Source organism: Labrus mixtus, chromosome 5, assembly GCF_963584025.1.
Source record: "Labrus mixtus chromosome 5, fLabMix1.1, whole genome shotgun sequence".
Taxonomy (NCBI): Eukaryota; Metazoa; Chordata; class Actinopteri; order Labriformes; family Labridae; genus Labrus; species Labrus mixtus.
Window position 1 is genome coordinate 16,300,718 of NC_083616.1, and position 10,260 is coordinate 16,310,977.

Consider the following 10,260-nt stretch of genomic DNA (forward strand, 5'->3'; position numbering starts at 1 on the left):
ACATGTCTATGTAGAATCTTTGTGTCAGTAGGGCATAAACTCCTAAATAAAAGATTAAATCAAACTAGGCTATGTTCAAATTTGAGCATAATCTCTTGCTGGATTCATTAGGAATGTAGAAATAGGATTGGAAAAAGTAACTTCTTTATAGAATCCCGGCAGAATTGTACATTGTTGGAGTAAAGATCTGCTAACTTGACTGGTGAGGTGAGGTTTCTTCTGGTCTTAGTGAGGCAACTGGTCCCATCAATTTACTGATCTGGTATTTAGCTAACGTGTTGTTTAACATTGTGAAGCAGGTCTTAGATCTGCAGTTCATCATGATTTCAAATCATCTTTGTAATGAAGAGAAATAAAGTTTATAACATTTTATCGAAGTTTTTCTCGTCTGTTTGATTTGTTTACCGGCCCCATCACGCCTGTGCAACACCACACAACCCGAAAGTGTGAAGTTGTATCTACAGGCCATACAGGTGAGCTATTGTCATGTGACCTGAAAGAAGATGTTGCATGTGTCACAGTTTGCTCACATAAATCACATGTACTTTAAGAGACACTGCCTGGGGCCCCAGGCCAGAAGGGCCCCCTTCAGGCTTTGTGTGGGCATGTCTGATTGTGAGTGTATGTGAAGCTCCCACTGTGTCTACACCTGGACTACTCGCTGTGCCTCTCACACCTCCACTATCTATAATGCAATGTAATCCTCACGTAGGGACACCTATATTTCTCCAGATGCAATAAGTGTAAGTGCAGGGCATAATGACACTGCTGGAACAATCACAATCTGTGAGACCGGGAAAAACTCTCAAATGTGCTTCTACAAACTTCTAAAGTACATAGAACATACTAAGAAGGAGATTTAAGGAGAATATGACTTTTTTTGTGGTGTTAGAAAGTATCTGCAGAACAATCAGGGTAAAGCAAGTTAAGCACACTGCACTGACAGAAGAAGTTGGGTTAACCTTGGGGGTACCTGTGGTTTGGATTTGTTCAACCAAGAAAGTGATGTCAACCTAAAATTAAAAGCATCAATCTGGATCCTTTTTTTTTCCAAGATTTATTTTTGGGGCAGTTTATGCCTATATTTGAGAGACAGGACAGTGGATATGTTTGAAACGGAGCTCATGATATTTAGTGAATGAAATCCTCTACCTTTCAGCTTAACTTGTGTTATTTAGGCATGTCATTACACCAGAAGACATGTGAAGCTACAAAGGCAACACCACAAAACGTGTTCACCTTTTGAAACAATATCACCCGTTAGAACACGTTGAAGGACAGAAATGACTAAAGGTCCCAAACGAGTGTGAGTGTTAACCTTTAGCAAGCACCGGGCCAGTAAGGGTTACTGTCCAGAAAAAACTGTCATATCAGCATTATCCATTACCGTGCACTGATCTTATATGATTGTGATATGTTCCTCTGTTCAAGTATAGTTTGTCATGCTCAGACAATAAAGTAAGGTTCAACCATCTGGTTTCTTCAACTTTCACTGAGGAGCAAAAAAATCTGCCTTTAAGAAAGATTGACTGACATTTGTAATGTTTAATCGTGATAACATTGTTTTGTCATATATAAAAACTCAGCGAAATATATAAAAGAGTCAAAGGCAAAAAGAGTGAAAAATACAAAAACCACATGGTCTTTACTGTGACTCACTGATCAGCTGCCTGATCTGTACGACAACAGAGTTGCGACAGAAACACGTCTCACTCAACTACTTCAAGTCAGCTACAGAAAGATTGAAGTTTTTTTTTAATACTTAAAACAATCACTTGTGGATGAGGTCTGTTCAGATAGCCCACATCATATGTGATTTAAATTGGGTTATTGATCTGATCTATGCAAATTCAATTATTACAATACTCTGCTTTCATTCAACAGCACATTATCCCTGTATCTTCTGGCATATATACTGAATTAAATTAAATTGTACTTTTCTCAATTGTGATATATTTATCAATGTATTTTTCTTATTATAATGTACATCATATTATGATGAATATATTCAAACTAATTATCAAAGTAGCTTAGAGTGAGATATCTTGCTTCCCCCTTATCTCTGATTAGCAGGATCATAGATATGGATGTAAATATGAAAGAGACACCAATGAATCCTGTTACAATGGAAAACTTTCATGTGACAATGCTAACAGTTATAACCTTTTTACATGAAATATTTGAAATTACATAAGATATAATAGACATTTTTATTACAAGAAAATAAAACGTTTTGTTTCATAATAAGATGAAAAACAATAGAACAATAAACTGTTTACTTAACGACCTGAGACCGCACTATTCTTGCTCCGCTGGCAGCAAAACTGGGTTCAGAACAGAACTGATTCTGATTGGTCCATTACAGCGGGGCAGGGGGTGGGGCTTGGCATCTTTTCGCTGGGTGTTCCTCACCCTCATCATCTCCTTCATCCCTTCCCCGTTTTCTCCCCGAGTGTCCTGACTTTGATGATTCGGGGTTCTGATGAGGGGAGGAGTCAGGGTTACTTATTTAAACGCCGTGGAGCAAGTAAACATTTGTATTCTGGTCAAAAGGGAACGACTGAATGTGTGTGTGCATGTGGTTACCATTGCAGCAGCAACCTCAGCAACAGTAGCATCATCAGCATTATAGTCAACAGCTGCATCACCTGCAGCAGCATCTGCGTTGAAGTCATCAGCTGCAGCAGCTGCAGCAGGGGGGTACATGAGTGTGGAAGCCAACTCAGTCATTTTGGTATCCTAACCACAATCAGAGAAAAAAAGTCAGTCTGAGCAGCAGAGACATGCTAAGCCTGAGTCTCCTATCATGCAACTGGGCCTTTCTCCCATAACCTCCACTTTGTAGCACCAATCTAATCTCATACTTTTACCGGGTAACATTTGATTTTAGTATCTTTTTGTTTTGAAGTGTTTAATATCCATTAATGTCAATGAAATTATAATTTAAAAAACTGTTTGCCTTGAACATATGAAAAAGGGCCCCAAAAGGTTTTTCAAGTCAACTGATTATGAGCAGGACTCTTTCTTGTGCTTCTGACTTAACAATGTAAATGAAGTACAAATACTGCAGGAACTTGTATAATTAAAGAAATAAGACTTGTGATGTGTAATATACAGTATTATTAACAAGAAGTATAATAGTATAATAAGTAGGTATATGATTGCTTTTTTTAAACGCTCTGCTCAACCACTTCATTTACTTTGTGTTTGTTGTTTAAAGTATCGTTAAGCATGTGGTATGTCAAAGAGAACCACAATAATGTTTTTTAAAAGAGTAATTAAAGCTAACCAGGTTTCTTTGGTAGCTTGCCTGTAGTATAAGAAATGCCCGTGTTGTGGCCGTGCTGTCAGAGACCTAACATGCTTCAGTTGTAATTAGAAGAGTCGTAGAATATCAACAGTTTGTCCCTGGATCAAAGAAAATTTCAATTCATAGTTAACAAAATCTACATTTGTACGAGTGTTTTACTGCTGTAGTAGTGTTGCAGATGTACCTTAGCAGTGTTGTGCATGAGCTTTAGTTACCTGTAGCCAGGGGTGTTTCAGAGCCTCCTCAATAGTCATCCTCTTACAAGGATCAACCACGAGAAGCTTCCTTACTACGTCCTTCGCTGTACACACACACACACACACACACACACACACACACACACACACACACACACACACACACACACACACACACACACACACACACACACACACACACACACACACACACACACACACACACACACACACACACACACACACACACACACACACACACACACACACACACACACACACACACACACACACACACACACACACACACACACACACACACACACACACACACACACACTGAGTACCAATAGTATAGTAGTAATAGTATCATACTTTAGTAGCAGCAGTACCTTGATCCGATATGCTTCTCCACTTTGCCTGCACCATTGTGAATTCTCCTCCAATTATTTGTTCCGTAATTGTTTTTTTGCTGAAGCTCTCGTGAAATGGAGGATAGCCCCCCAGACTAGAGACAGAGAGACAGGTTGAGAGAGAACTTTAAGTATAAAGTATGAGAACCAGACAGAAATTGAAAGGTAGAGAGAGAGAGAGAGAGACACGTGTAGAGACAGGTTTGGTCATAGAAAGGTAAAGAGAGAAACTAATACTTAAGTCACAGTAAGAGAGGGAGGGGGACAGGTCTGTGAGACGAGCAAGCCTACCAGACAAAGAGCAGGACTCCGAGGCTCCACGCGTCCACAGCTAGGCTGTAACCTGTGGTTGAGGCGTGAGTGAAGACTTCAGGAGCTAGGTAATTAGGAGTTCCACATAGAGTCCTCATCAACATCGCCTCCTCCAAGATCCTAGATTGGTTAAAGTCTGTCACCTGACGCACAAAGACCACACACATGCAAAAAAGATACAGCCAGGTGTTACTGTAGCTATGAGACGGTAAAGATGAGGATGATGATTTGATGATGAAGGTGTTTGTACCTTGATGAGACAGACGTCGTCCTGTGAGGACAGCAGGATGTTTTCTGGTTTCAGGTCTCGGTGGATGATCCCCTTACTGTGGAGGTACTGCAGAAACACACACGCACACGCACGTAGGCCATGTTTACAAAAGAATGATCCTTTGAAAACTGATTCATTTTCCGTTTTGGTTTTCAAAAAACTTCTGCGTTCAGGCAACAACGTTTTGCACAAAGATACAAAAAAAAAGGACTGAAAACGCTGTAGTATACATGTCAGGCTAGTGGGCCTATAACTATTTGTATTCATGTCATGGTTCAGTGCATACAATCACACGTAGCAGTATTCACACCCCAATATTTTAACAGTGATTAAACAACAAACGAAGAAGAAATAGACACAACAGAACACACAAAGAAGGAGAAGAAGAAGATACAGCGGCAACAGTAGCAACGGTTTCTTTCAAACAGTCGTGTGGGGACAGTTTGGGTTTGTAGTGCAGTCGAACACGTTGAACGTTTTAATTAAATTTAGACGGCATCACCAAGAGGAACGCTCTGCAGGGAAAGCAAAGGTTTTTTTTAGGACATGCCTGTCTATGCAGTAGTGGACAACCCCGGTCTGAAGTATGTACTGAAAGTGTTCATACACTTGTCCCAGCCTCTGTGCCAGTCCATGACCCCTTACTGTCACACACGAGTGGTCATATCAACTATGTGACTGCACACTTCATACATATTGTGAATTTGATTGATCTTGTTTTTGTGCTTGAATGTGTTCCTGGTTTCCACAGTAACTGTTTCTGTTTCTCACCTGAACGGCTTTAAGCATCTGGAAGAAGTAAAGTTTAGCGACATGCTCTTTAAGCTGCTGCTGTGACTTGACTCTATTGAACAACTCTCCACCCTCCATCCTGATAGACAGACAGGCAGAGAAACAGACAGCGGAGGGAGGTAAAGCAGGTCAGAGAGAGACAAAAATTAACTCTCCTATCCTTACTATTGGCCATCGACCACTTCTGTTTGTTGCTCTACTGTCTCTGTCTCTAAAATTGATTTGATCAAATGAAGCTGGATGTTACACAATAAAACAATAGACAATAAGATTATTTTTAAAAAATGTGTGATGGGGAAAATGGCTTATGTTACTCACAGCTCCAACACGATGTAGTAGCAGTCATCTGTCTGATAAAAGTCCTCCGTCTTAATGAGGCAAGGCTGCATGAGAGGAGAGGAGACAAACCATAAGAGGAGACAAGGAGAAGTGAGGAGAGTAGAGGGGCGGAGGAAAGGAGGATGGAGAGGGCCAAGGAGTAGCAGAGGAGACAAGAAGGGAGGTGAAGTTAAAAAACAGTTAAGAAGAGAAGACATGAATTGAAAAAAACATGAAACAAGAGAGGAGGAGGCAAAACCAGGGGAGAAGACAAGTAAAGATAGGGGGAGTAATAAGATAAAAATAGGAGAAACCAGGAGAACAGATGAGAAAATGATGAGACAATGGGAGGAGTAGAGGAAACAAGGAGATAACGAGGGGAAATAAGGTCAGAAAATAAGGAAAGGTGAGGAGAAAGACGGGTAGATGAAGGCAGGAGTTGGTGGATGAGTGAGAGGGAGGAGGAAGAAATAAGTAATGAAGAGAGATACTAAGACAAAAAGAACCAATGAGGAGAATACAAAAGAGAAGGAGGGGAAACAGGGAAAGGAATAAAAGGAGTAAAGGAAAGAAAGAAAAGGAAACAGGGCGAGAAATCAAGGAAAAGGGAAACAATGGAGAGAGAGGAGACGAGGAGAGGAAATATATAGAAGATAGAAAAGAAACAAATGAAAGAGATGAGAAGGGTGAAGGAGATTCGAGAAGGAAAGGAGGAAGGAGGAAAGGAAACAGGGAGATGAGAATACACTTAGAACTTGATGACAAAGGTTTGCCAGTAAATATCTCTTCTTTGGTTTCGGACTCACATGGTTGATTCTCTGCAGAATCTCGATTTCTGTTTGTGCGTTTCTTATCGCGGTCTGTCATTGGAAAAAAAACAGATCACATGATCACCATTGTTGTCTGCTATTGGCACTGGAAAAGGCAGGTATTTTTTTTTTTTGGCAATTTGACCACAGCCCAAATCTAATACATCCATTAAATGAAGCACAATGTTGAATGCCATGTTTGTAGATTTCTGAAGTTTTTCTCAGTTGTACCTTTTAACTGCCACATCCGGCAAAGGAATCAAAGAAGGAAGTGAGGGAAGGTAGAGGGGATGAAAGACGGACAGTTCTCATCCAATCAGAGAGCAGTTCAGATGACTCACCCCTTCAGACTGAAAGTTCTTCTTGTTTATTATTTTGACAGCAAATTTTTTGCAGGTGGATCTCTCGAAGGCCAGTTTGACTTCGCCACACACTCCTCTGAAACACACACAGAAACAAGCGCACACATTCTGGCGTGAGAAGCAGTGGTGCGGGGCAAAGGAAGTGACATCACAGAAGTACGTCCAGAGTCAGACTCACGTGCCAATCCGCCGTGTCAGCACATATTTCTCCTGAAGCGCTTTGGGTAAACTGGACTGATCATCCGTCATCAGATCGATGTAGACAAAGACTGAAGGCAGAAAGATAGACAGACGATGAAGTGACACTTGGTTATTAGAGCTCAGTAAAGGGTTGCACCAGCTCTGCGCACGTTTAAAAGTAAATTCTAACTTATGATGGAGTTTATGCACTGCTTCCATTTTAAGTGTTGCACCAGCTAAGATAGTTTTTAGTTACTTAAATCTTACACCTAACTCCTATAGACCAATTTGGAGTAGACATCATGTTTACATCACATCAGTTGCTGGTGGCACAAAATACAGCAAAAGCAACAGGCGAGAAACACAGAGATGCAGACTACATCTCTGGTTTAAGGGATAGAATGTCTTCAGAACAGGAATGCGAAAAACAGTACCAATTTCAAATTTCATCACCTCTATAATTGATAGAGGCAAAATGTAGACGTACAGCCGCTAGCTAAGCAATAAGTCGGTCCTCAATACAGCTGAACCATCTGACGCCGATGTCATCAATGTGCACAAACGTGAAAACGGGCTTTCAGGTGGAAAGTCCACTGTAAAATATGGTGGTCAAGGACGGTGTATCGTTTTAGAAGGTGGTGATAACTTGGAGGATGAGGAGAAACAGAAGATTTTACCGGCTGTTTGGCGTCGGTAATGTGTTCTCCGTGATAGATTACATCCCTCGGAGATGTACGGTGCCTTTTATTTGTACTCCTGCTCTCATTTTTGATGTGCAAAGAAAACGTCGAACAACCAGCAACAGAGTAGCTTTAAATTACCTTGTGATTAAGTTGAAGATTTTACCACTCAATGCCACTGTTGTTATTTTACACCAGCTGTAGATTAAGGTAATAGCTGTTGTTATTACTTAATCATGACACTTTGTCATAGTTTAAATACATTTTCGTTGATTAACTGCAGTTAATGGAAGTTATTTTTTATCTGTGAATGGTAGTTATTTAGTCTGTTCAGAGACAATTAAGCATGAGAGGCATCACTGTAATGAACACTGCATTGAAAAAACATCAATTGGCAGTAGGAACTATCTGCAACAACATTTTGGTTAGTTTGGACGTTACCCTCTACAAGCTAAGATGAACCTTACCTCTCTGTGGTGCAACCATACAATGACACAAATTACGTTAGAACGTATCTAGTTTTAACGTAGGGCTAAGTGTAGACTTAAACACCATATCTTAAGGAAGAACTTACACTTAGCTGGTGCAACAGGCCACAGGTGTGTATTGAAGTTTTTCAGTCTCTCTAACCTTTGTTGCGTATTTCAGACAGTGCGAGCACTGCGTTGTTAACAAGAGGTAACCTCTTGTCTTTGCCGATCAGGATCCCGTCAATAAATGTCCCGTTGTTACTGAAATCTTCCACAAACACCTCGCTGCCCTCCTGAGACACACAGAAGACATTTTTTTCCAGTCAGACATACAACAGTAATCAGGTAGTGAGTCAGGTAATCAGGTACTAGCCAACATGAAGTTATCTCACTCTGTAGATCCTGAAGTGTTTTTTGCTGTAGATTCTGAATTTTTTGGATCCTCTTTCATCCGGATCATCCAGAACATAGTTACACTTAGAGTCCCGTCCAAACAGGTACTGATCCTCGACACAGTCTGTACACAAACAAACAATAAATAAGTTAATCATTTAAACCTGGCTTCAGATACAGAACCGATCCCCACCATGGCTTCTTCACCCCCCCTCTCCAGTAAGCACTCGCTTCAAATCGTCTTGCTTCTGCAATTGCGCCGATACTCTCGCCATCTAAACAAGATATTCATACAGACATGCTAGAGCACTTCTGATATGAAGGCTGGATTTGCAGCATTTTTCTTTTGCTGTTTTCTGAGCATGTGTGTTTTTGACTCTGCATTGTGATTACACAAGCAGAGTGAATGCAGTTGTTTTATTTTTTGCAGCACTTTTTCTTTCATTCATTTTTGTTTCCGTCTGTTTCTGAATTGGCAACATATTTCCCCTAATGTAAATCATCTGGGCTGTTGCAGGTGTATCACATTATGAGCAGTATAATTAGTAGTATTGAATCTGTGCCAATTTAGCACTAATGTAAGGACTAATAGTAGTACTAGGAACCAGTGTAAACATCACTTAATCCTCTAAGCATTTAAGGATAAAAAGAGTGGACTCACCCTGGCTTCTGAAGCCTCGGGCCATGGGCAGCAGACGACCCCAGGGTTGTACTTCCGGCTCCTCCGGGACAGATGCCAGGGTGACAGGGATGGTGTCCACACTGCTCAGCGTCCCTGAGCCACTGGATGACTGGCTTGCTGAGGTAGGCCCACTGGAGGAACTGGAACCGGTCTGGGACTGGGATTTAGACTGGGCTTGGGATGGAGACAGGGTGGACTGGGTGGCCTGGGCCTGGGACGGGGACATAGAAGCAGACTGGGGCTGCTCCCCCTCCTGAGAAATCTCTTTGGACATCCTTCAGCTCTTTAGTTAGAAACATCAGATCATACTGGTTATACTGGGTTTCTGAACACCACTGATTTTCTTTTTCATCCAGCCTTAAGTTTTACTTATTAACCGCCAGAGGCACAACACAACAGCTACTCGCCAAACCACGTTTCGAAACCGTGCAATTTAAATTAACTTCCCCAATCTACTAGTAACACACACACGGAACATTTTTTAAAAATTGTATAATAATGAGTCATTAGCGACTCATTATTTCGGGACAAATCAAAACTTGGAATTATGAGCAAATTTCAAGCGTGCTCTCATAGAGTCACTTACAGCCTCATGTCACATCCATAAGGTGATAATCTGTGCAGGTGTCCGGCTGATGAGATTATATTAAAGGATTTGTAAATGCAGTTCTCTGTGGGATATGATGTTCTCATTTAACATTGAAGACCGAATCAAAAACATGTCAGATCTTGTTCGGGGATCTTCTAGTTCAATAACCCTGCCCCCAAGGAGACTATTACAGCCGAGCAGGAATTGAATTACTTTTCACTAGTTTTTCTCGGTAACGAAAATCATAAATAATTCACTTTAGCCGACTGCGACACACATATTACAACCACTCACCGGAACTCTGCGATCACACCTCCTAGTTTCTGTGTGTAAACAACCCGTACTGCAATAAATAAACAACATGTGTGGATTTTTTTATTTATTTTTTTTACCGGGATCACAGAGGAAACGTTTGTCGAATTTCTGCCTGTAGCGTCACGTGACTAACCCGGCCAATGAAAAGTGACCAAAAGTGGTCACGT

The 10,260-nt window shown here is 41.0% G+C and overlaps 1 protein-coding gene across 4 annotated transcripts; it reads right to left on the reverse strand.

Annotated features, from left to right (window-relative positions):
* Positions 1-1,619: 1,619 nt before the first annotated feature.
* Positions 1,620-10,199, reverse strand: chek2 (checkpoint kinase 2). Of its 4 annotated transcripts, XM_061038204.1 has the most exons (16): positions 10,073-10,183; positions 9,776-9,821; positions 9,169-9,472; positions 8,507-8,631; positions 8,275-8,407; positions 6,963-7,053; positions 6,764-6,860; positions 6,420-6,473; positions 5,614-5,678; positions 5,275-5,374; positions 4,483-4,569; positions 4,212-4,375; positions 3,900-4,015; positions 3,526-3,611; positions 2,587-2,739; positions 1,620-2,479 (listed from the first exon to the last, which is right to left on the reverse strand). In XM_061038204.1, the coding sequence occupies exons 3-16, from the start codon at positions 9,461-9,463 to the stop codon at positions 2,360-2,362; spliced, it is 1,686 nt and encodes a 561-aa protein (XP_060894187.1). In that variant the 5' UTR covers positions 9,464-9,472; positions 9,776-9,821; positions 10,073-10,183; the 3' UTR covers positions 1,620-2,359. The 4 variants fall into 4 exon arrangements, 3 of the variants coding, with proteins under 3 accessions (XP_060894187.1, XP_060894185.1, XP_060894186.1); XM_061038202.1 differs by lacking the exon at positions 9,776-9,821 and having other exon boundaries at positions 10,073-10,198; XM_061038203.1 differs by lacking the exon at positions 10,073-10,183 and having other exon boundaries at positions 9,776-9,969.
* Between the last annotated feature and the right edge of the window lie 61 nt (positions 10,200-10,260).

Coding starts and splice junctions, on each gene's coding strand:
- chek2 (XM_061038202.1), bottom strand. CDS start 9,463: ATGTCCAAAGAGATTTCTCAGGAGGGGGAGCAGCCCCAGTCTGCTTCT. Junction 7,054..8,274: donor GTCTGAAATACGCAACAAAG/GTTAGAGAGACT, acceptor TTCTGCCTTCAG/TCTTTGTCTACATCGATCTG. Junction 4,570..5,274: donor AGATGCTTAAAGCCGTTCAG/GTGAGAAACAGA, acceptor GTGTTTCTGCAG/TACCTCCACAGTAAGGGGAT.